The 26,986-nt window shown below is 44.9% G+C and overlaps 1 protein-coding gene across 2 annotated transcripts in view; it reads right to left on the bottom strand.

Annotated features, from left to right (window-relative positions):
- Positions 1–25,704, bottom strand: part of sntb2 (syntrophin, beta 2) — a 53,141-nt gene extending 27,437 nt beyond the window's left edge. For both annotated transcript variants that reach the window (XM_063067297.1, XM_063067296.1), the window contains exons 1-3: positions 25,151–25,704; positions 3,719–3,923; positions 248–443 (exon numbers count right to left, since the gene is read on the bottom strand). In XM_063067297.1, the coding sequence (XP_062923367.1) occupies positions 248–443; positions 3,719–3,923; positions 25,151–25,694 (945 nt within the window). In that variant the 5' untranslated portion in view covers positions 25,695–25,704. The remainder of the gene's footprint in view (positions 1–247; positions 444–3,718; positions 3,924–25,150) is intronic.
- Positions 25,705–26,986: the final 1,282 nt, after the last annotated feature.

Here is a 26,986-nt window from a genome sequence, read left to right as displayed (position 1 = left end):
TTTACCACGTACTGTACATCGAAACATACAGTTAAATCCGTCGCTTGCATTAACAACCAACAGAACCTTCAGGTGTGATGGTGCGAACTACAAGTGTCGTCACACATTCCATGCCCACAAAGTTCGGTAGAATAACACAAGTCGTGACAACAACAGAAACAAAACAACAGCAGAATAAACCCCTTTCCTTCCTTCCTCCCAAACATAAGGTTTAACTGTGGAGACTGTAATACCAGGAATTCTCTACCTGTTCTGCGATCCAGCCAAGATGCTGAATGGCCCTGCAACTGGGCCCCAGGAGTTCAGCTAAGTCAGACTGTGCCTGAGGGATCAGAGCTGTGATACTGGCGTGGATCGCCATGAACCAGGCATGTGTGGTAGCAGCGTCTTTGCTCCGCAGGAGAATCACATGTCTGCCATCAGGGGAGTGCAGCTCAAATAACCTGTGGGCACAACACAGCAACAGCAGTCAGCAGCACACACACACACAATGGAATCAGTCAGCCTTCAGCTCAAAGCTAGGACTGCTTACACACCTCAGTGAGATTCAGGCAAATCACACCTGCAGCTCAGAGCTAATGAGTTACAGACCACAATTCAGACAACAATAACGTAGGGAGAAAGTTACCAGGATTCTACTGGGAGGTAATTAAGTGTTATTGGGGGTGGGTGGGGAGTGTAATGAGTGCTTCAGATATGGGGACCAAGGAGGCAGCAAATCAAGAGCCCCAAATATGGTGTCCAACTGCTGAGGTTCTGGCAACCCACGCAGATAAGAATTGACTGTAGAGAACAGCAAACAGTCAGTGACATGGACACTGGCCTTTCATGTTGGGGGAATGAAAAGGAACATAGTGGAAGAGAGTGCTGGCTAATTAGGGGACAGGGGACTGTCCTTTGCAGTCATGTGCATGAATCCCAAAGGGTGTGCTGCCTACAGAGAAACCAGGAGGGAGAAGGGAGAGCCATCTGCTTGTGTGTGTCTATGTTGGTCAATGGCCAACAGTGGTTACAATTAAGGCATATGAATAGGTAGTGTTCATGTTAAAATGCAGAACCACACACGATAATCACGGGGTCATAGGCTGAACTATATGCAAATTGACAAAGTGGAAGACACTATCGCATGGTGGAAGTTCCAGGCATCTAGGTTATGAAACTTGTGAAGTTACCATAACTAGAGAGAAGGTTCTTCAGAAACTGTAAGGTTTGAAGGACGATAAGTCACCTGGACCAGATGGGTGTATACCCTAAGGTTCTGAAAGAGGTGTCTCAAGAGATCGTGGAGGCATTAGTAATGATCTTCCAAGAATCACTAGATTCTGGAATGGTTCCAGAAAACTGGAAAATTGCAACTGTCACTTTACCCTCCAAGAAGGGAGGGAGGCCAAGAAGGAAGGAAATTATAGGCCAGTTAGTCTGACCTGAGTGGTTAGTTAGATGTTGGAGTCGATTATTAAGAATGAGGTCTCAGGGTACTTGGAGGTACATGATAAAATAAGCCACAGACAGCATGGTATCCTCAAGGAAAAATCTTACCTGACAAATCTGTTGGAATTCTTTGAAGAAATAACAAGCAGGATAGACAAAGGAGAATCAGTGGATGCTGTGTATATCGATTTTCAGGAGGCCTCTGACAAGATGCCACACATGAGGATGCTTAACAAGCTACAAGACCATGGTATTACAGGAAAGATCCTAGCATGGATAAAGCAGCGGCTGATTGGCAGGAGGCAAAGAGTGGGAATAAAGGGAGCCTTTCTGGCTGATTGACGGTGACTAGTGGTGTTCCACAGGAATCTGTGTTAGGACCAATTCTTTTTATGTTATATGTCAATGATTTGAATGATGGAATTGATGGCTTTGTTGCAAAGTTTGCAGACAACCTAAAGATAGGTGGAGGAGCAAAAGTGCTGAGGAAGTAGAGAGGCTACAGAAGAACTTAAACAGATTAGGACAATGGGCAAAGAAATGGCAAATGGAATTCAGTGTATGGCCATGCATTTTGGTAGATGAAACGAAAGGGTTGAGAGGAATAATGGATCGGCCATGACAAAATGACGGAACAGACTGGATGGGCCAAGTGGCCTAAGTCTGCCCCTATATCCGATGTATTTATGGTTAGAGAAGGCCAGCAAAATAAGTCAGATGTAACAATGGTGCAGGAGGGAGAGCAGCTTGGGCTCAATCCTGACTCCTGCTGCTGTATGAAAGGAGCTTGGACCTTCTCCAAGGATTCAAAGTGCTTTGGTTTCTGCCCACACCTCAAAAAAGCACTAGAAGTTGAAACTGCTTTTATAAGCTAGTGAGATTAGGAGAACTTTGGAGTTAATGGAAGAGAGACAGTAGGCCACAGGCAAAATGTATGGAATGAGATTGCCCCTAGCACTAAATGCCTCCTGCATCAATAATATGAAACAGTGAAAAAAAGAGACTGAGCTATATGGGTAGAAAATTGGCAATAGGAAATAATAACTACAAAGATTTTTTCGACTCAAGGGAAATTCCCTGGGGTTACCTTCCTTAATATACAGCACATACTGAGTGACTTAGGATTACTAAATTAAAGATGTGCAAGTGACAGAAAACTGAACTTGAGGTCAGTATAGACCAGGTAATGTCACTGCATTGCCCTCTCAGCATTACTTCAGTAAAGATGCATTGCCTTAAAATTGATTCTCAGAATGAAGAATTCCCTGAATTGAGGCATTGAAGGAAACATTTTCAACATGAATAGGATGTGGAAAGTACATCAGGAATGTACTGTATATTGAATAATTGCAGTGAGCATTATGGGGGTTTTAAAAGATTACAGCACGGGAATACATCAGGAACATCACAGATGTGTAAAGTACATCAGAACTGAGTGACATGTGACAAACTAGAATGTACATTCAATAAGGTTTTAGTAAGGGGTGAGATTTTAAAAAATAGTGTGTGGGACAGAGTTTATTTCTCAGTTTTAGTGAGACCTGCTGAGACGGAGTTAATGAGGATTATGAAGTAAACCGGAGTGTTAGTGTAATAGGTGAATTTATTACGTGAAGAGCGTGGGTTGTTTCAGAGTGTAACAACAGGAACAGCGTATCACTGACAACTCTGGGCTCTATCAGAAACACAAAGGTTTCCTGCGCTGACCACAAGAACTAACCAACTTGTCCCATTGCCCAGTCACTATTTGTTCAAGTACTTGTTTGGTTCCCTCCATTACCCCAGGCCTTAGCACACTCCAGATCAGCTGCACTAGTTGTATTAACCAGCTCTTCTCCTCTTCTCAAAGGCATCACTTTGCCAACTATCTGTGTTGTTGACCCTTGCACCAATGGGGAATCTCTCACTATTCACTGTGTGTGGAGCCTTTACACGTTTATAAATACATCTCCAGATACCATGACATCCCCCTGTCCCAAAGAGAACCGCCGCTTCTCCAGTCTATCCATGTAACAGAAGTCTCTTATCCCTGGAATCACTCCATTTAGCAACTGCACACTGTCCAGGCTTTCATACCTTTCCTAGTGTGGTGCCAGAACTGGGCACCATATTCCAGCTGTGGCCCAAGAAGCGTCTCAAAAAGGGTCGTTGCAACTTGCTTGCTCTTGTACTCTGTGCCTTTATGTGTAAAGCCCAAAGACCCCAAATGCAGATACAGAATGGAATCTCGTCCATTCTTTTGACCAGTCTGACACTTTTGATTATTTATGGAGTTTAAGATCTCAACCTGCTCTCCGGATTAGACACGCTCAGGTTCCTCGTGACATAGCACATCTTCAGCGGAAAAGTCTTGCTGTCTTTAGCACTGTGATCTGGAGAACCAGAGGCTTCACCTCGCAGAGATGGAGACTGAGGTGTCAGACTGTCCCACGCAAGGTCTGCAATCAATGAGGGCTTTTTAAAGTATTGCGTCACTTCTTGGATGTAAGTAACTAGAAGAAATAAAGGACACAAGTCAAGGGAGGACTAACAAACTAAGAAACCAAACAGTGACTCCCAATGCTGTGTGACTAATCACAAAGATCTCGAATAAACCAACCTTAACCAGACCCAGTGCTGTCCCAGAAAGTGTGATTAATCAAAAGATCTCCAACACTTCACTCTGGTATATCCCATGATCTCTGAATCTCAGCATAGATCGAAATAATGTTTCCTGCACGTGCTACTTTCCTTACTGAGCACCCTATATTAATACCAGTAAGTGAAGTGTGCACACAGTGTACTCGCAAAGACTCATCATTCTGCTCCTCTTGACTGCAACATCAGCTGTCAGGACCTTGAGCTCTACAATTCCTTAACTAAAACCCTCCAATTTCCTTCCTCGACCCCGAAGACTAGTTCATGTCCATTTTTGATGTGAACTGTCTAGGGGGATTTAACACACTGAAGCAGCTAAATGAATACAAGTTGTTTTTGTACAACAATGAAGACTAGAACTGGGTACTTCCCACATCTGATACATCTCCCCTACCTCTGTACATCCCATTATTCAGCACAAAGTAGTTCCACATTCATCCCTCGTCATGCCCTCTGTTTATACAATAACATCAACTTGCTAACACACTTGCCAGATTCTCCCACACCCCTCCAATTTAGCTATTCCATACTATTCCACGTCTTACTGCCTTCTCTTCCTCTCCCTCCTCAGAAAAAAAGGAATAAAAATTAAAATCTAAGCTTCAGCATTTGTGATTGAGATAAAATTATACGTGATGGAAAATCCTGCCTGAAATCAATGCCAGCAAGAGCTATTAATTCTAATCGCTCTTGCCAGTCACAATGCTTCAAGTACACTTTGTCATGCCTTATCTATGTATTGATGGTTCCTGCCTCCATCATTCTTGTAGCCCATCACCCAGGGTGAAAAGTATTCCTTATGTATCTCTGGATTTTAAACCCCACAGCAGAAACTCAGTACTCAAGGTCTCCATACACTCACATCTATCAAGGTTTAAATGAAAAACACTTAAAACAGACGGGCAGAGCTCATATCTAGCTGCACTTTTTAAAGGGGCCATCTCCAACAGGATCCCACCACCAAGCACATCTTGCCACTCCTACTCTCTGTCTGCTTTCCGCAGGGATTGCTCCCTAGACAATTCCCTTGTCCATTTGTCCCTCCTGGCACTTATCCTTGCAAGCAGAACAAGTACTACACTTGCCCCTACACCTCCTCCCTCACTATCATTCAGGACCCCAAACAGTCCTTCCAGGTGAGGTGACACTTCACCTGTGAGTCTATTGGGGTCATATCTGGTGAACCTGGTGTGGCCTCCTGTATTCTGGTGAGACCTGACGTAGATTGGGAGACCGCTTCACAGAGCACCTCCATTCCATTTGCCAGAAAAATCAGAATCTCCCATTGGCCACCCATTTTAATCCTACTTCCCATTCTGTGGCCTTATATTCCGTCTGGGTAACCTCCAAACTGATAGCATGGACATCAATTTTTCCTTTTCCCCCTTCGCCATTCCCCGTTCCCACTTCCCTCTCTCGCCTGCTCATCACCTCCCTCTGGTGCTCCTCCCTCTTGCCTTTCTTCCATGGCCTTCTGTCCTCTCCCATCACATTCTCCTTTCTCTAGCCCCTTAGCTTTTTCACTAATTGACTTCCAACCTCTCTACTTCTCTTTACCTCTCCTGGTTTCACCAATCACCTACTAACTTGTATTTCTTCCTCCCCTCCCCAATCTTCTTGCTCTGGTTTCTCATCTGTTTCTCCAATCCCAGTGAAGGGTCTCGGCTGTTTGCTCTTTTACAGAGATGCTGCCTGGTCTACTGAGTTCTTCCAGCATTTTGTGTGTGTGTTGCATGGATTTCCAGCATCTTCAAATTTTCTCGTTTGTGATTGAAACACTGCACACAACACTCTTCAATTCCTGGCCAACATTACCTCACACTCTAAGTTTAATTTCCTTGTGTCAACTTAATAACTACTACTTGCTGTTTTCTAAATTCAGCTCAATATTCTGACCTGGCAGCTAGAACCATCCCTATAGCTAGCAATAATTAAATTAAATTGAATTGACTTTATTACTTACATCTTTCATATACATGAGTAAAAATCTTTATGTTAAGTCTCTGACTAAATGTGCAATTTATAGTAATTTATAATAAATAGTATGTACAACAGGATAGCCAATATAACATAGAAATACAGTTGTGTCAGCATGAGTTAATCAGTCTGATGGCCTGGTGGAAGAAAGTGTCCCAGGGCCTGTTGGTCCTGGCTTTTATGCTGTGATACCATTTCCCAGATGGTAGCAGCTGGGAACAGTTTGTGGTTGAGGTGACTTGGGTCCCCAGTGATCCTTCAGACCCTTTTTACACACACCTTTGTAAATACCCTGAATAGTGGGAAGTTCACATCCACAAACGTGGCCAAAAAGCCATCAATAGGAATGGTTCTAACTGCAGAAAAGAAGGAAGTCAAGGAGGGATGGTCAGTGTGGGTGGAAGTCAGAAACAGGAAAAGGATAATAAGCCTACTGGGTGTTTTTTTATAGGCCCCCCCCCCCCACCAACAATACTAACAGGGACATTGAGGAGCCGATTGGGAGGCAGATTCTGGAATGCTGCAATAATAGGTTGTTGTGATGGTAGATTTTAAACTTCCCTAGTATTGATTGACATCTCCTTAGTGCAAGGGGTTTAGATGGGAAGGAGTTTGTTAGGTGTGTTCAGAAAAGTTTCCTGATGTAATATGTAGATAAGCCAACTAGAGGAGAGGCTGTACTTGATCTGATAGCTCAAACGAAGCAGACAGTGCGTGAGTGGGCCAGTGAAGGAGTGGAGCTTTGAGGCTTTGACTCAAGAGGCTTCGACGAGAAGAGGTGGAGGACGAGCTTGTTCCCAGTTAAGTCTTCACAATGTCTCCTGAGACAGTGATGTGCCTCTCATGTCAGATATGGCAGTCTTGGGGGAACTCCCCTCTCCCGCAGAGTCACATCTGCCAGAAGTTCATATGGCTGGGCGATCTGGAAGGAATCTGGAGCAGCAGCTGGATGCCCTTCGACTCATAAGGGAGAATGAGGCAGTCATAGATGAGAGCTACAGGGAGGTAGTCACACCTAGGCTGTCGGAAGCAGGTCGTTGGGTGACAGTCAGAGGGGGGAAAGCAAAGGTGAGCAGACAGGTAGTGCAGAGCACCCCTGTAGCCATTCCCCTGAATAATAAGTTTACCGTCCTGGATACTGTTGGCAAGGATGACCGACCAGGTGTGAGCCACAGTGGCAGGGCCTCCGGCACTGAGTCTGACCCTGTGGTGCAGAAGGGTGGGATGGAGAAGAGGAGAGCTGTCGTCATTGGAGACTCTATAGTCAGGGGAGCAGACAGGAGATTTTGTGGACGTGAGAAGGACACCAGCATGGTTTGTTGCCTCCCGGGTGCCAGGGTCCGGGATGTCTCTGACCAGGTGCACGACATCCTGGTACGAGAGGGGAAACAAACAGAAGTCGTGATACATGTTGGGACCAACGACATAGGCAGGAAGAGGGATGAGGTCCTGAAGTGTGAGTTTCGGGAACTAGGCAGAAGGCTGAAGAACAGGACCTCAAGGGTGGCGTTCTCAGGATTGCTGCCAATGCTACGTGACAGTGATGGTAAGAATTGGAGGAGATGGCAGTTGAATGCGTGGCTGAGGAGTTGGTGCAGGGAGCAGGGTGTTAGATTTTTAAATCATTGGGATCTCTTCTGGGGAAGGTGGGACCTGTACAGATTGGTTGGGTTGCACCTGAACTCGAGGAACTCCTTGCAGGTAGGTTTGCTAGCATGGATCGGGAGGGTTTAAACTAATTTGCGAGGGGGATGGGACCCGGAGTGATAGAGCAGTGAAAGAAGTGCATGGAGTAAAGCCAGATCTAACATACAGAGGCTTTGAGGAAAGAGAAGCAGAATAAACGGTGTAAAGACAGTAAGGTAGAAGGGCTGAAATGTGTGTACCTCAATGCAAGAAGCATCAGGAACAAAGGTGATGAACTGAGAGCTTGGATACATACATGGAATTATGATGTAGTGGCCATTACAGAGACTTGGCTGGCACCAGGGCAGGAATGGATTCTCAATATTCCTGGATTTCAGTGCTTTGAAAGGGATAGAGAGAGTGGAAAAAGGGGAGGAGGGATGACATTACTGGTCAAGGATACTATTACAGCTACAGAAAGGGTTGTAATGTAGCAGGATCCTCTTTTGAGTCAATATGGGTGGAAGTCCGGAAAAGGAAGGGAGCAGTTACTCTATTGGGGGTATTCTATAGGCCCCCTGGTAGCAGCAGAGATACAGAGCAGCAGATTGGGAGGCAGATTTTGGAAAGGTGCAAAAGTAACAGGGTTGTTACATTGGTTACTTTAACTTCCCTAATATTGATTGGCACCTGATTAGTTCCAAGCGTTTAGATGGGGCAGAGTTTGTTAAGTGTGTCCAGGATGGATTCCTGTCACAGTATGTGGACAGGCTGACCAGGGGAAATGCCATACTAGATCTAGTACTAGGTAATGAACCGGGTCAGGTCACAGATCTCTCAGTGGGTGAGCATCTGGGGGACAGTGACCACCGCTCCCTGGCCTTTAGCATTATCATGGAAAAGGATAGAATCAGAGAGGACAGGAAAATTCTTAATTGGGGAAGGGCAAATTATGAGGCTATAAGGCTAGAACTTGTGGGTGTGAATTGGGATGATGTTTTTGCAGGGAAATGTACTATGGACATGTGGTCCATGTTTAGAGATATCTTGTGGGATGTTAGGGATAAATTTGTCCCGGTGAGGAAGATAAAGATTGGTGGGGTGAAGGAACCATGGGTGACAAGTGAGGTGGAAAATCTAGTCAGGTGGAAGAAGGCAGCATACATGAGGTTTAGGAAGCAAGGATCAGATGGGTCTATTGAGGAATATAGGAAAGCAAGAAAGAAGCTTAAGAAGGGGCTGAGAAGAGCAAGAAGGGGGCATGAGAAGGCCTTGGTGAGTAGGGTAAAGGAAAACCCCAAGGCATTCTTCAATTATGTGAAGAAAAAAAGGATGACAGGAGTGAAGGTTGGACCAATTAGAGATAAAGGTGGGAAGATGTGCCTGGAGGCTGTGGAAGTGAGCGAGGTCCTCAATGAATACTTCTCTTCGGTATTCACCAATGAGAGGGAACTTGATGATGGTGAAGACAATATGAATGAGGTTGATGTTCTGGAGCATGTTGATGTTAAGGGAGAGGAGGTGTTGGAGTTGTTAAAATACATTAGGACGGATAAGTCCCCGGGGCCTGACGGAATATTCCCCAGGCTCCTCCATGAGGCAAGAGAAGAGATTGCTGAGCCTTTGGCTAGGATCTTTATGTCCTCGTTGTCCACGGGAATGGTACCGGAGGATTGGAGGGAGGCGAATGTTGTCCCCTTGTTCAAAAAAGGTAGTAAGGATAGTCCAGGTAATTATAGACCAGTGAGCCTTACATCTGTGGTGGGAAAGCTGTTGGAAAAGATTCTTAGAGATAGGATCTATAGGCATTTAGAGAATCATGGTCTGATCAGGGACAGTCAGCATGGCTTTGTGAAGGCCAGATCGTGTCTAACAAGACTGATAAGAGTTCTTTGAGGAGGTGACCAGGCATATAGATGAGGGTAGTGCAGTGGATGTGATCTACATGGATTTTAGTAAGGCATTTGACAAGGTTCCACACGGAAGACTTATTCAGAAATTCAGAAGGCATGGGATCCAGGGAAGTTTAGCCAGGTGGATTCAGAATTGGCTTGCCTGCAGATGCAGAGGGTCGTGGTGGAGGGAGTACATTCAGGTTGGAGGATTGTGACCAGTGGCATCCCACAAGGATCTGTTCTGGGACCTCTACTTTTCATGATTTTTATTAACAACCTGGATGTGGGGGTAGAAGGGTGGGTTGGCAAGTTTGCAGACGGCACAAAGGTTGGTGGTGTTGTAGATAGTGTAGAGGATTGTCAAAGATTGCAGGGAGACGTTGATAGGATGCAGAAGTGGGCTGAGAAGTGGCAGATGGAGTTCAACCCGGAGAAGTGTGAGGTGGTACACTTTGGAAGGACAAACTCCAAGGCAGAGTACAAAGTAAATGGCAGGATACTTGGTAGTGTGGAGGAGCAGAGGAATCTCGGGGTACATGTCCACAGATCCCTGAAAGTTGCCTCACAGGTGGATAGGGTAGTTAAGAAAGCTTATGGGGTGTTAGCTTTCATAAGTCGAGGGATAGAGTTTAAGAGTCGCGATGTAATGATGCAGCTCTCTAAAACTCTGGTTAGGCCACATTTGGAGTACTGTGTCCAGTTCTGGTCACCTCACTATAGGAAGGATGTGGAAGCATTGGAAAGGGTACAGAGGAGATTTACCAGGATGCTGCCTGGTTTAGAAAGTATGCATTATGATCAGAGATTAAGGGAGCTAGGGCTTTACTCTTTGGAGAGAAGGAGGATGAGAGGAGACATTATAGAGGTGTACAAGATAATAAGAGGAACAGATAGAGTGGATAGCCAGCACCTCTTCCCCAGGGCACCACTGCTCAATACTAGAGGACATGGCTTTAAGGTAAGGGGTGGGAAGTTCAAGGGGGATATCAGAGGAAGGTTTTTTACTCAGTGAGTGGTTGGTGCGTGGAATGCACTGCCTGAGTCAGTGGTGGAGGCAGATACACTAGTGAAGTTTAAGAGACTACTAGACAGGGTATATGGAGGAATTTAAGGTGGGGGCTTATATGGCAGGCAGGGTTTGAAGGTCAGCACAACATTGTGGGCCGAAGGGCCTGTACTGTGCTGTACTATTCTATGTTCTATGATATTGGGAGATGAACCAGGTCAGGTGTCAGATCTCTTGGTGGGAGAACATTTTAGAGGTAGTGACCACAACTCTATCTCCTTCACCATAGCGCTGGAGTGGGAGAGTAGACAACAATTTGGGAAAATATTTAATTGAGGTCGGGGAAAATATGATGCATTTAGGCAGGAACTTGGGAGCAGATATTCTCAGGGAAATGCACAGCAGAAATGTGGCAAATGTTCAGGGAACATTTGCATGGCGTTCTGCATCAGTACGTTCCAATGAGGCAGGGAAAGGATGGTGGGGTTAAAGAACCATGCTGTGCAAAGGATGTAGAAAATCTAGTTAAGAAGAAAAGCTTATGAAAGGTTCAAGAAACTAGGTACTGTTAGAGCTCTAGAAAATTACAAAGTTGCTAGGAAGCAGCTTAAGAATGGAATTAGGAGAGCCAGAAGGGGCCATGAGAAGGCCTTGGTGAGCAGGATTAAGGAAAACCTCAAGGCATTCTACAAGTATGTGAAGAGCAAGAGGATGCGTCCTGTGAGAAAAGGACCAATCAGGTACGATAGTGGAAACGTGTACATGAAGTCAGAGGAGGTACTTAAAAGAATAATTTGCTTCAGTATTCAACAGGCAATTGTGGGGACAACTTACAGTGGACTGAAACACTTGAACCTATAGACATTAAGAAAGAGGATGTCCTGAAGCTTTTGAAAAGCATTAAGTTAGATAAGTCACCAGAACTGGATGAAATATACCTTAGGTTACTGTGGGAAGTGAGGGAGGAGATCGCTGAGCCTCTTGCGATGATCTTTGCGTCATCAATAGGGATGGGAGAAGTACCAGAGGATTGGAGGGCTGCAAATGTTGTTCCCTTGTTCAAGAAAGGGAATAGAGATAGCCCGGGAAATTATAGACCAGTGAGACTTACTTCAGTGGTGGGCAAGTTGTTGGAGAAGATCCTGTGAGGCAGGATTATGAGCATTTGGAGAGATATAATCTGATTAGGGATAGTCAGCATGGCTTTGTCAAGGGCAGGTCGTGCCTTACAAGCCTGATTGGGTTCTTTGAGGATGTATGAAAACACATTGATGAAGGCAGAGCAGTGGATGTAGTTTATATGGATTTCAGTAAGGCATTTGATAAGGTTCCCCATGCAAGGCTCATTCAAGAAGTAAGGAGGCATGGGATCCAAGGAGACCTTGCTTTGTGAATCCAGAATTGGCTTGCCACAGAGGCACAGGGTGGTTGTAAATGGTTCATATTCTGCATGGAAGACAGTGATTAGTGATGTTCCATAGGGATCTATTCTGGGACCCCTCCTCTTTGTCATTTTTATAAATAACCTGGATGAAGAAGTAGAAGGGTGGGTTAGGAAGTTTGCTGATGACACAAAGGTTGGGGGTGTTGTGGATAGTCTGTAGGGTTGTCGGACGTTACAATGGGACATCAATCGGATGCAGAACTGGGCTGAGAAGTGGCAGATGGAGTTCAACCCAGGTAAGTGTGAAGTGGTTCATTTTTGTAGGTCCAATTTAAAGACAGAATATAATATAAATGCCAAGACTCTTGTCAGTGTGGAGGACCTGAGAGATCCTCCACACTGGGGTCCATGTCCACAGGACACTCAAAGCTGTTGTGCAGGGTGACAGTGTTGTTAAGAAGGCGTATGGTTTGTTGGCATTCATCAGCCGTGAGGTAATGTCACAGCTATATACGACCCCACTTGGAGAACTGCGTTCAGTTCTGGTCATCTCACTACAGGAAGGATGTGGATACTATACAGAGAGTGCAGAGGAGAATTATGAGGATATTGCCTGGATTGGAGAGTGTACCTTATGAGAATAGGTTGAGTGTACTTGGCCTTTTCTCGTTGAGCAAAGGAGGATGACAAGTTACCTGATAGAGGTGTAAAAGATAATGAGAGGCATTGATCGTGTGGATAGTCAGAGGCTTTTTCCCAGGGCTGAAATGGCTAAAACGAGGGGGCATAGTTTTAAGGTGCTTGGAATTAGGTACCGAGAGGATGTCACTAAGAGAGTGGTAGGTGCATGAAATGCACTGTTGGTGGCGGTGGAGGAATTGGATACAATACTGTCTTTTAAGAGCCTCTTAGATGGGTACATGGAGCTTAGAAAAAAAGAGGGCTATACACTAGGGAAATTCTAGGCAGTTTCTAGAGTAGGTTACATGGTCGCCACAACATTGTGGCTCCAAGGGCCTGTAATGTGCTGTAAATTTTTATATTCTAATTCCATCATCCAAATCATTGACATATAACGTAAAAAGCTGTCCCAACACAGCCATTGCTGCTCTGCTTTCATCCCTGCCAGTACATCCTTACAAAAAATTTTGCCCATCTCCTCTCATGCCTCTGTAATTCCCTTTATTCCAATGTAATACTGATTCATCATATAAATATTATAGCAAAGAAAACACAACAGCACCTCTACTTCCCCAGGAGTCTGCAGAAGTTGGCATGTCATCAAAAGCCTTGACAAGCTCTATAGATGTGTGATAAAAAGTGCAGTAAGTGTGTTGACTTTGAGCGGAAAATCCTACAAACAGCAGCAGATTCAGCACCGTACATCATGGGTAAAAACCTCTCGACCATTGAGCACATCTACATGAAGTGTTGCTGCAGAAAAGCAGCCCCCATCATCTAAGATCCTCATCACCTGGACCATGTTCTTTTTTTGCTGCTGTCATCCAGTAGAAGGTACAGATGCCTAGGACCAGCACCACCAGGTTCAAGAACAGTCACTACCCCTCAACCATCAAGCTCTTGAACAAAAGGGGTTAGCTACACTCGGTTAAAGACTCTGTTATATTGTTACTTCATGCTTGTTGTTTATTGCTATTTATTTATATCTGCATTTGCAGTTTGCTTACAGTTAACGGTGTTTATAGTTACTGTTCTATAGATTTGCAAAGTACGCCCACACAGAAAAAGAAACATGGGGTTGTATGTGGTGATATGCATGTACTCTGATAATAAATTTTACTTGGAATTTGAACATCTGACTTTAGCTTCTCCTCAGTCTGTGGGGTGAATTATACCATACAATGATCACTGGCTTCTAAGGGTTCCTTTACCTTCTGATTCATTGCACAACACCCAATCCAGAATAGCTGATCCTCTAGTGGGCTCTTCAATGAGCTTCTCTAAAAAGCCATCTCATAGGTATTCTAGAAATTCCCCCTCTTGGGATCCAGCACCAACCTGATTTTCCCAATCTACCTGCATATTGAAATCCCCTATGACTATTGTAATATTGCACTTTTGAAATGCATTTTCTATTTCCCGTTGTAATTTGTGGACATTTGCTACCGGTTGAGGGTCTGCATACAACTCCAATCAGGGATTTTCTACCTTGCTATTTCTTAGATCTACCCACAACAATGCAATACCTATCACCTCTTCCTCAGGATTTGATTTCATTTTGTACCAACACAGCCACACCATCCCCTCTGCCTACCTGCTTATCCCTGTGATACAACTTGTGTCCTTGGATGTTAAGCTACCAACTAAAATCTTCTTTCATTCACAATTTAGTGATTTTAGTACCCCTGCCTAACAACCCAACACCTTCCTCCCACCCTCTGGAATGCATTGCAGCACCACAAAAGGTTCACCATCAAGTAACCAGTTCCAATCTGTATTCAGTCTCGTAGTTTTATTCCTAATGGGACTTATTCGCAGTTTATCATTCTTCTTTTCAATAACTATGAATAATCTTTTCATCATCATATGCAGACAGGAGCTACTAACCAAGTACGTAGGTCCCACATTTCTAGAGAAAATGCTGTCAACAAAAACAGGAGAGAAACACAGCTCCCTTCTCAGAGCAACAACAGTTCTGTCTGGTGTTTATGACCTTGATAGTGAGCACTGTCAATCATTCAGCCACTTCAGTTCCTCTCCAAACAAGCCGCAGCTGTGATACTCATCTTTAATGACCACTCTAACAGGAAATATGCTCTCAGTTTACTTTGAAATCTATTTCCTGATTAATTCAATCCTGTCTTCCAACAGGACTCAACTGCAACTAACCAGAACTGCCCCATCCATGGAATGCACATGACCATTTACACACTGACAGCCTCAAATATAACATTGTCACAGCGTGTTCAGAATGCACAGCATGAAGCTCAGTTTCCGTAACCACTGTGCTACGAATAGCCTGGCAGAGGCTGCTCACTGGGAGATGAATGCAGGAGAAACTTTAGCAAGTTCGCAGATTTCTTATTTAATGGATGAGGCTTTGCAACCCAAGCCAGCAGACATTGGAAATCAGAGCAACACACTCAAAATGCTGGAGGAACTCAGCAAGCCAGGCAGCATCTATGGAAAAGAGTACAGTAAAGGGGGCAGAGAGCTGTTTTACTGAACAACTGTTGCACCTGGAGAACCAGACATACTGTCATTAATGTTCCAGCAATTTGACCCCATGATAGTGAAAGAATGGTGATATCTGACATGAAAAATACTGATGGTGTTGGTAGGGTAATCATAGTCAAATGCACAAATACACGTATGCACAGGTGTAAGGAAAAATTTATAACAGCAACACACACATATAGGATCATATAAGCAGCATTCAGAACAAAAAAATACACAACTTTACAAGGAACTCAGTTAAAAGGAAAAAAAAACATTCCAAAGTGATCAAAGTAGTCAGTGTTTCTGCACTATAAGTGATTAATGATGAGACTTTATAAGGCATTCATCAGATCGCATGTGGAGTATCGTGAGCAGCATGTGCTAGCATTGGAGAGGGTCCAGAGGTTATATGAGAATGACGCCAGAAATGAAAGGGTTAACATATGAAGAGCATTTGATGGCTTTGGGCCTGTACTGGCTGAAGTTTAGAAGAACTGGGGGGAGGGGGGGGGTCTCCGATAGTGGGCATCTAGCGGAGTCTAGGACCAGAGGACGCACTCTCAGAATAGAGGGATGTCCATTTACATCAGAGATGGAGTCATTCTTTAGCCAAAGGGCGGTGAATCTGTGGAATTCATTGCCACCAATGACCACTGAAGTGCAGGCCACTGTATATATTTAAAGTGGAAGTTGATAGGTTCTTGTTTAGCCAGGGTGTCAAAGGTTATGGGGAGAAGGCAGGAGAATGGAGAATGCTGTTGATAGGGTAAATAAAGCAGCTATGTTCAAAGGGTGGAGAAGACTCAGTACACCAAATGTCCCAAGGATGGTTGTAGTTGGGAGCTGAATAAACATGGTCACACGCTATATCGGAGGGATAGGAAGATAGGCAGAGGAGGTAGTGTGGATCTACTGGTAAATAATGGCATCAAATCAGTAGAAAGATGTGACATAGGATTGGGAAGATGTTGAGGTCTGTGGGTTGAGTTAAGAAACTGCAAGGATAAGAGGACCTTGATGGCAGTTACATACAAGCCTCCCAACAGTGGCTGGGAGGTGGACCACAGATTACAACAGGAAATAGAAAAGGTATATGTCAAAAGGGCAATGTTACGGTAGTCATGGGAGATTTTAACATGCAGATCGATTGGGAAAATCAGATCGGTAATGGATCTCAAGAGAATGAGTTTGTTGAACGCCAAAGAGATGGCTTTTTAGAGCAGTTTGCCATTCAGCCTACTAGGGGATCAGTTATACTGCATCGAGTGTTACAGCTGTCCCCCACTTTTCGAACGTTCGCTTTATGAAACCTCACTGTTACGAAAGACCCACATTAGTACCGTTTTTGCTAACAGAAGGTGTTTTCACTGTTATGAAAAAAATCAGCGCGCGATAAAAGGCAGCGCGCACCCCAAGCAGCTGCTCTCCCCCCGATTCGGAGCAGCATTGCTTTAACATGTGCCTGTGAGCAGCCGTTTGCAAGATGAGTTCTGACATACTGGAAAAGCCTGAAAGAGCTCGTGAGGGTGTTACACTTAGCGTAAAACTAGACATAACTAAGCATTTTGATCGTGGTGAACAAAGTAAGGACAACGTGAGTTTGGCTTGTGGAAGCTGATGAAGATGATCTTGAAGAGGTTTTGGCATCCCATGACCAAGATCTGATAGATGAAGAGCTGACGTAATTGGAAGAGGAAAGGATAACAATCAAAACCGAATGCAGTAGCGAAATGAACGTGAACCAACTACATGAGATTTTCGCTGCAATGATAAAGTACGACTTTAATTTTGAAAGGGTACGTAGGTTTAGGAGATATTTGCAAGATGGTTTGAGTCCTTACAAAGAACTGTATGATAGAAAAATGCGCGAGGCTCAGCAGTCATGCAAGCCTTCCACATCAGCCACAGCAGACAACGAGCCTCGACCTTCGACATCGAGGCGGGCAGTCATAGCAGAAGATGAGCTGCCTGTTCTAATGGAAACAGATGATGAGATGACACCCGTGTCCCACCACCCCGTGATTCGTGGAGAATGCAGTGGTAGCCGGGAGGCACACAGCACATCTTTAAGAAAAAAGCCGAAATAAACATGCTAATTAATTAGGTGCTGCTCCACACGTAAACGTCAGCCTTAATCAGAGGCGATGTAATCAGCACTGATCTGGCCCAACAATTACGTGCTGGGTGGCACCTAATTAATTAGCATGTTTATTTCAGCTTTTTTCTAAAAGATGTGCTACATGCCTCCCGGTTACTGCTGGACCCCTGCGTGCTTCGTGGCAATGTATCGGTCGGTAGCCTGGAGGGTGGGGGCCACTGCACCACCCCAGCCTGCGACGACTCAGTCTAACACACCATCATCAGTGTGCTCGGCACTGAACCAATTCCGGTAAGTGATACTACACTGTACATACATTATTTCTACTTTATATAGGATTTGTATTTTTACGTGTTATTTGGTATGATTTGGCAGCTTCATAGCTTGCGCCATGTTTTTGCCAACAGTGCTTGCATGAGACCTTCTGTCGATATTTGGCATGATTTGGTAAGTTATTTTTGGGTCTGCGAATGCTCACAAAATTTTCCCATATGAATGAATGGTAATTGCTTCTTCGCTTTACGACATTTCGGCTTACGAACCTTTTCACAGGAGCGCTCTACCTTCAGATGGCGGGGGAAACCTGTATATAATGAACCGAAGGTGATTAGGAAGCTTAAGGTAAAAGAACCCTTAGGAACCAATGATCACAATATGATTGAGTTCAACTTCAAATTTGATAGGGAGAAAATAAAGTCTGACGCAACAGTATTTCAATGGAGTAAGGGAAATTACAGTGGTAATTTGGCCAAAGTAAATTGGAAGGAGCTGCTGGCAGGGATGACAGCAGAATAGCAATGGAGGCGCTTCTGGGAAAAATGAGGAAGGTGCAGGACATGTTTTTTCCAAAAATGAAAAAATACTCAAATGGTAGAATAGCACAACCGTGGCTGACCAGGCAAGTCAAAGCCATTGCAAAAGCAAAAGAAAGGGCATACAACAAAGCAAAGATTAGTGGAAAGATAGAGGATTGGAAAATTTTTAAAAACTTACAGAGAGCAAGTAAAATCAAAGTGGATAGTAAAAGCTTTTTCAAATATGTAAAAAATAAAGAGAGATGAGAGTGGAGGACAAAGGGCTTAATTAGGAAGGGGAAAAAAGATTATGAGAGAAAACTGGCAGGGAACATAAAAACTGACTGTGAAGCTTTTATAGATATGTGAAAAGAAAAAGATTGGTTAAGACAAATGTAGGTCCCCTACAGACAGAAACAGGTGAATTGATTATGGGGAGCAAGGACATGGCAGACCAATTGAATAACTACTTTGGTTCTGTCTTCACTAAGGAGGACATAAATAATCTTCCGGAAATAGTAGGGGTCAGAGCGTCCAGTGAGATGGAGGAACTGAGGGGAATACATGTTAGTAGGGAAGTGGCGTTAGGTAAATTGAAGGGATTAAAGGCAGATAAATCCCCAGGGCCAGATGGTCTGCATCCCAGAGTGCTTAAGGAAGTAGCCCAAGAAATAGTGGATGCATTATTGATAGTTTTTCAAAGCTCTTTAGATTCTGGACTAGTTCCTGAGGATTGGAGGGTGGCTAATATAACCCTACTTTTTAAAAAAGGAGGGAGAGAGAAACCGGGGAATTATAGACCGGTTAGCCTGACATCGGTGGTGGGGAAGCTAGAGTCCATTATCAAAGACGTGATAACAGCACATTTGGAAAGCGGTGAGATCATCGGACAAAGTCAGCATGGATTTGTGAAAGGAAAATCATGTCTGACGAATCGCATAGAATTTTTTGAGGATGTAACTAGTAGAGTGGATAGGGGAGAACCAGTGAATGTGGTATATTTGGATTTTCAAAAGGCTTTTGACAAGGTCCCACACAGGAGATTAGTGTGCAAACTTAAAGCACACGGTATTGGGGGTAAGGTATTGATGTGGATAGAGAATTGGTTGGCAGACAGGAAGCAAAGAGTGGGAATAAACAGGACCTTTTCAGAATGGCAGGCAGTGACCAGTGGGGTACCGCAAGGCTCAGTGCTGGGACCCCAGTTGTTTACACTATATATTAATGACTTAGATGAGGGAATTAAATGCAGCATCTCCAAGTTTGCGGATGACACGAAGCTGGGCGGCAGTGTTAGCTGTGAGGAGGATGCTAAGAGGATGCAGGGTGACTTGGATGGGTTAGGTGAGTGGGCAAATTCATGGCAGATGCAATTTAATGTGGATAAACAGGAAAACAGATTATTATCTGAATGGTGGCCGATTAGGAAAAGGGGAGGTGCAACGAGACCTGGGTGTCATTATACACCAGTCATTGAAAGTGGGCATGCAGGTACAGCAGGCGGTGAAAAAGGCGAATGGTATGCTGGCATTCATAGTAAGAGGGTTCGAGTACAGGAGCAGGGAGGTACTACTGCAGTTGTACAAGGCCTTGGTGAGACCATACCTGGAGTATTTTGTGCAGCTTTGGTCCCCGAATCTGAGGAAAGCCATCCTTGCTATAGAGGGAGTACAAAGAAGGTTCACCAGATTGATTCCTGGGATGGCAGGACTTTCATATGATGAAAGACTGGATCGACTAGGCTTATACTCACTGGAATTTAGAAGATTGAGTGGGGATCTTATTGAAACATATAAAATCCTAAAGGGATTGGACAGGCTAGATGCAGGAAGATTGTTCCCGATGTTGGGGAAGTCCAGAACGAGGGGTCACAGTTTGAGGATAAAGGGGAAGCCTTTTAGGACCAAGATTAGGAAAAACTTCTTCACACAGAGAGTGGTGAATCTGTGGAATTCTCTGCCACAGGAAACAGTTGAGGCAAGTTCATTAGCTATACTTAAGAGGGAGTTAGATATGGCCCTTGTGGCTAAAGGGATCAGGGGGTATGGAGGGAAGGCTGGTACAGGGTTCTGAGTTGGATGATCAGCCATGATCATACTGAATGGCGGTGCAGGCTCGAAGGGCCGAATGGCCTACTCCTGCACCTATTTTCTATGTGTCTATGGATACAGGACCACTAGAAAATGAGGCAGGAGAAATAATAGCGGAAACAAGGAGACGGTTGATGAACTGAGTATTTTGCATCAATTTTCACTGTGGAAGACAGTAGTAGTATGCTTGATGTTGTAGTGTGTGAAGAGAAAGTGCTCAAAAAGCCGAAAGACCTAAAGGTACTTAAGTCCTTAGGGCATGTGAAATACAATGCTGGAAAATGCATGGTCATGCTCTTTGGCAGTAGAAATAAATGTGCAGACTATTTTCTAAAGGGGGAGAAAATCCAAAAATCTGAGATGCAAAGGGACTTGGGAGCCCTTGCACAGAACACCCTAAAGGTTAACTTGCAGTTTGAGTCGGTGGTGAGGAAAGCAAATGTAATGTTAACATTCATTTCAAGAGGTCTAGTATCCAAGAGCAGGGATATGATGCTGAGGGTTTATAAGGCACTGCTGCAGCCTCACCTTGACTATTGTGAACAGATTTGACTTCCTCAGCTAAGACAAGATGTGCTGGCATTGGAGAGTGTTCAGAGGAGGTTCAAACAAGGAACGTTTGACAGCACTGGGTCTGCACTCACTGGAATTTAGAAGGATAAGAGGGAATCTCATTGAAACCTTTCGAATGTACTTAGGACAAGAGGGCACAGCCTCAGGGTAGAGGGTTACCCATTTGAAACAGATGGGGATAAATTTTCTCAGCCAGAGGATGATGAATTTGTTACCAGAGGCAGCTGTGGAGGCCAGGTCATTGGGTGTATTTAAGGCAGAGACTGATAGGTTCTTGATTGGACATAGCACCAGAAGTTACAGGGAGAAGACTGGTAGGTGAGGCTGAGGAGGGGAAACAAGGATCAGCCATGCTTGAATAGCCGAGCAGACTCAATGGGCCAAATGACGTAATTCTGCTCCTATGTCTTATGGTCTAATGTTAGCATTCATTTTACGAAGACTAGAACACAAAAGCAATGCTGTAATGAGAGGCTTTGTAAAGCACTGTTGAGCCCCCACTTGGAGCGTTGTGAGCAGTTTTGGGTCCATAATCTGTAAAAGGATGTGCTGACATTGGAGAAGGTTCAAAGGAGGTTCATGAAAATGATTTCAGGAAAGAAAGGCTCATCATATCAGGAGCATTTGATGTCTCAGGACCTGAACATGCTGGAAATTAGAAAAATGAAGGGGATTTCAAAGAAACCAATCAAATGTTGAAAGGCTTAGATGGAGTGTATGCTTCCTGTATTGGGGAAGCAGAGGGCACAACCTCAGAATGAAGGGACGTCCATTTAGAACGGAGGTGAGGAAATTCTTTGGCCACAGGGTGGTATGTCTCTGGAATTAGGTTATTGGGTGTATTCAAGATGGGAAGTTGATAAGATTCTTGATAAGTCAGGATGTGAAAGGTTATGGGTAGAAGGCAGGAGAATGAGGTCATAAGGGCAATGGTTTAGTCAAAATTAAATGGTGGAGCGGACTCAATGGGCCAAATAGCCTGATTATGTTCCTATGTCCTATTAGACCATTAGACCTTGGAGCAGAATTAGGCTATTTAGCCCATTATTCTGCTCCTGTATTTCATCATGGTTGATCCAGTTCCTTCACAACCCCATTCTCCTGCCTTTTCCCAATAACCTTTCACACCCTGACTATTCAAGACTTCATTTCTTACATCCTTCACATACACGAGGAGTAAAAATCTTTACGTTATGTCTCCGCCTTTCAACATCCGCCTTAATACACCCAGTGACCTGGCCTCAGTACCTGCCTGTCGTAATGAATTCCACAGATTCACCACTCTCTGGTTAAAGAAATTCCCCATCTCCATTCTACTTGCAAATCCCTCTGTTCTGAGGCTGTGTCCTCTAGTCTTAGACTCCCCCACTATAGGAAACATCCATTTCACATCGACTCTATCTAGATCTTTCAACATTTGATAGGTTTCAATGAGATTCCCTCCCCACCCCATTCTTCTAAATTCCAGCATGTACAGGCCTTCAATTGCTGCTCATATGATAACCCTTTCATTCCTGGAATAAAAGTTGTGAACATTCTCTGAACCTTCTTCAATGTCAGCAACATCCTTTCTTAAATAAGGGGCCCAAAACTGCTCACAATACTCTAACTGAAACATCAGATTTTTGAATTGTCCTCTCTCTCCATTTAGAACATAGTCTGTGCTTTAACTTCTTTTACCAGAGCGCATGGTCACGCATTTCCCGACACTGTACTCCATTTGCCCATTCTCCTAATCTGTCCAAGCTCTTCTGCAACCTCTCTGCTTCCTGAGCACTACCATCCACAAACCTGGCCACAAAGCCATCTGATTGACATCCAAATTGTTAGCATACAACGTAAAAAGTGGTCCCAACACAGGCCTCTGTGGAAGACCACTATTTACCAGCAGCCAATGCAAAAAGGATCCCTCTTTACCTTGTGCCAATCAGCCAATGCTCTATCCATGTTGGTATTTTTCCTGTAATACCATTGTCTACTGGGGTATAGGGGCTCTGAATAGAGGTAGTACCTTTGATGTCTGGCATACTGCTTCCTACTAGACAGGGTGGATGGGCATTACTGGTCCTCATCTATCGTCCTAAATCTCTCACGTGTTGGTTCCAAGCGCCATACCCCGGTAAACCGCTTCAGCTGGCGGGCTAAACCATGTGAGGGAGTGGTGTTAACACAACACCACTGGGCGAAAGACTTCCATGATGAAGTCACCGGCTGGGATGGAAAGGTTCTCAGATGAACTATAACGGCCACGTGTTCACAACCAAGGCGAGCCACCTAGTTGGAGGAAATCGGCTGTGGTCAAACGTGGAGAGGGATGGGCTCCACCAGGTTTCAGATGCCCAAGACACTCCGCATGATGAGTACACCAAAATGCTGGTGCAAAGCTTGTTGTGACGGCACCCCGACGACTCCACCAGGAATTAAGGGTGCAAGAAGAAGACGACAACCATTATCTATGGTCTAAACTATAGAGCCTGGTTCTGCACTCCTAAATCTAGGGAAGACATTATTGACCAGAAATGTGCCAACTTCTCACAGGAACAACTGCAGAATAGAATACTGGAAAATAACAGCCACTACATCAAACAGCACTTCCAAAGCTCTGGAAACAACTCTGGCATCATTTTTAATGTGCTTCACCTCCCATCAAACCACCCAAGCCAAATCACAGGACAATTTACTATGACCAATTAACCTACTAACTGGCTCATCTTTGGACTGTCGGAGGAAACCAGAGCACCCACACATTTCACAGGGAGGATAGGATTTCCTTAAAGAGGGTGGTGGAATTCTCCTACTACATTTCATTGGTTTTCTCAAACTATATCTTGTTTAAATCTAGAAAAAATTAGAAGTGTCATTTTTGACCCATCTATTACATTTGATGAGACTTGGAGACCATTTATTCAATACTTCCACATGATGTAATTTGACCCTTGCCAAATCTATTTTGTGATTTCAATATATGGGGAGAGGAGCGGAAGTGGCGACACTATTGGTTCTATCTGAGGTATCAAATTAGCCCTTTTTTTCCCCTTAGTTTTCTTTAGTTTGGGTAGATTAGTTTTTTTGGGGGGATTTTTTTTAAAATCTTTTTCTGTTTTTTTAATGATTTTTTGTATTTTATGTACACTCCCTATATATTTTGTTGTTAATCTGTGAGATTTTGGGATATTTCTAACTATGTGTTACCTGACTGTAAATTTTAATAATTATCAATCAATATAATCCCGATTACTCTGTACTTACTTTTTGTAATGTGTTTGATGTTGAAACTAATAAAAAGATTGAAAAAGGAGAGTGGTGGATTGAATTCTAATGCCGAGCTGTAATAGAGTCATAATAACCATTTCACTACTGTGAGGTCACCCAAACTGGTGTCCATCAGTTTTGTTTCAGTTCCTCACTCTAAAGAGATCTCTGGCTTTAATATTTCTGGTAACTTTGTGCTTTTTCTCAACAAGAGAATTCCTTATTTCTGATCATGAATGCTAACAAAAGCAGTCTCCATCCAGATCCCCCATCCCACCTCTGCCTGGAGACTGTCCATCCTCCTCCCTTCCCACATTTTGGAGACGTCTCCCGTCTTCCCATTAACCCATCATAGAGAGAATGCCCCACTCCTCCAGCCGCCCTACGTCCTGTGGATGGTCTGCACCTCTTCCCGACGCCTTTCTCTGTGACAGTTTGCTCCTCTCATCAACCTGTCTCAGAGATGGTCTGTCCCTCTCCCCCATGTCCCAAAGACAGTATGCCCCTCTTCAAACCCCCCCAAGTCAAGGAGGCAGTCTGCCCTTTCTTCCACCCTGCCCCATTGTCCCGGAGACAGCCTAAATCCATTACCGCTCCCCTGTCCCAGTGACAGTCTGCCCCTTTCCACCCCACCCTCTCACCTCAAAGACAGCCAGCCACTCTTCCCTCTCTCCCTGTCCAAGAGACAGCCTGCCCTTTTCCTACTATGAGCCCCATCCCGAAGAGTGTGTCCTTCTTCTGCCTACACTCTCCATCCCCGAGGCAGTCTACCCTCTTCCCCTAAACCCTTCCATCCCAGACAGCCTGTCCTTCTTCCCCTACACCTCTCCATCCCAGCAACAATCTGCTCTTCTTTCCCCTACATTTCAATAACAGACAGTCTGACCCCCTTCTCCCTAATCCTGGAGGCAATCTGCCCTGTTCCCATCTACACCCCAGTACAGGAGATGGTCTGCCCGCATTCCCCTTTCCCACTTTCCTCGTGTCAATCTGCCGTTCTTCCCCTTACACCTCTGTCCTGGAGACAGTTTGCCGCTCCCCTCCTCTACACCCCAGTACAGGAGACAATTTGCCCCCTCTCCCGGACACAATACGCCCCTCTTCCCTCGTTCCCAGAGCCGGACTGCCTCTTCTTCCCCCATTCCCAGAAACCGAATGCCCCTTTTCCCTCCACCCCACCCGAAGGACACACTCCCGCTCCGCTCACCCTCGAGTGTCACCTCCTTGCCAGCCTTCTTCAGGGCCTGCACGGCCTCGTCGTGGGTGGCAGCCTGTAGGCGGGTTCCGTTCACCGACAGGATGGCGTCGCCGACGAAGAGCGCGCCGGTGCGGTCAGCCGCCAGGCCTCGGAAGATCTTGGAGATAATGATGGGCATCCGGTTCTCGCGGCCGCCTTTAATACTAATGCCGAGTCCGCCAGCCTCCTGCTTCAGCACTCGGACGGTGCGCACCCGATCCACCAGCGCTGCGAGCTCGGGATTAGGGCTGCCAGCCTCCAGGGCTACCAGGGCGGGCGGACTGTAGTTCAAGTCTCCCGCGCCAGGCCCCGCTGGACACATATGTACCGGGCTCGGGCTCCGAGGCCGCGGGGAACCGTTCGACAGCCGGTCCCAAGCCTCAGCCTCGGGCCTCGTCTCCTCGCAGCTCAGCCTGAAGCTGCTCTGCCGCAGCTCGGCCTGAACCTGGAGCCAACCCCGGTCCCGCAGAAAGACGTCCAAAGGCCCGGAGCGCACTAACAACTCAGCCGCCATGTCCCTCGCCCTGAACACTCGGAAGCCAATGGAAGCCGCTAAATTTTAGCCAATAGAAAAGGAGAAGAGGAGCCAATGGGAGACGAGAACACGCAGCCAATAGTAGCAAGGGAGAGTTGCGGACGAACTTGCTGAGTTCTTTCAGGATTTTGTGTTTATTACTCTGGATTTCCAGCATCTGCAGAATCTCTTATGATTGTAAAACGAAGTCAACAGGACCAGAATTGGAGTGGTGTACTATCAGCCAATGGGCGTGGAGAATCATAGTAACGGAGAAGTACAGCACAGAAACACGCTCTGCTCTCCATCCAGGTCGAAACCATTTAAACCGCCTATCTCCAAGGACTGCAGCAGGAACATAGCCCTTCATATCCTTAACATCCATGTACCTATTCAAACTTCTCTTAAACGCTGAAATCGCGCTCCCACTGACAACTTGTGCTGGCAACTCAATCCACACTCTCACGACCCTCTGACTGAAGAAATTTCCCCTCATGTTCCCACTAAACTTCTTACCTTTCACCCTTAAGCCACCCAAACTCTGTGGAAAAAGTCTGCTTGCATTTACCACATCTATACCCTTCATAATTCTGCATACCTATATCAAATCTCCTCTCAATCTTCTACGTTCAAAAGAATACAGTCCTATTCAATCCTTCCTTATAACTCAGGTCCTCCAGACCCTGCAAAATCCTTGCAAATTTTCTCTGCACTCTTTCAACCTACTTTACAGCTTTCCTTTAGGTAGGTGACGAAAACTGCACACAATACCCCAACATCTTGTACAACTTCAACATAACATCCCACCTTCTGTATTCAATAGGAAGAGGTACAGTCGATGTTTCAGGTCGAGACCCTTCGTCAGGACTAACTGAAGGAACAGCTAGTAAAAGATCTCTTACTAGCTCTTCCTTCAGTTAGTCCTAACGAAGGGTCTCCACCCGAAACGTCGACTGTATCTCTTCCTTGAGATGCTGCCTGGCCTGCTGCGTTCACCAGCAACTTTGATGTGTGTTGCATGAATTTCCAGCATCCGCAGAATTCTTTGTGTTTGCATTCTGTATTCAATACATTGATTTACAAAGGCCAATGTGCCAAAAATTTTCTTTATGACCCTATATATCTGTGATGCCACTTTCAACAAATTATGTACCTGTATTCCTAGATCCCTTTATTCTACCACACTCCTCAGTGCCCTACCATTCACGCGTAAGACCTACCCTGATTGGTCCTACCAAATTGCAAAACCTCGCACTTGTCTGCATTAAATTCCATCTGCCATTTTTCACCTT

Source organism: Mobula hypostoma, chromosome 14, assembly GCF_963921235.1.
Source record: "Mobula hypostoma chromosome 14, sMobHyp1.1, whole genome shotgun sequence".
Lineage (NCBI taxonomy): Eukaryota > Metazoa > Chordata > Chondrichthyes > Myliobatiformes > Myliobatidae > Mobula > Mobula hypostoma.
This window is presented reverse-complemented; position numbering and strand designations above follow the sequence as displayed.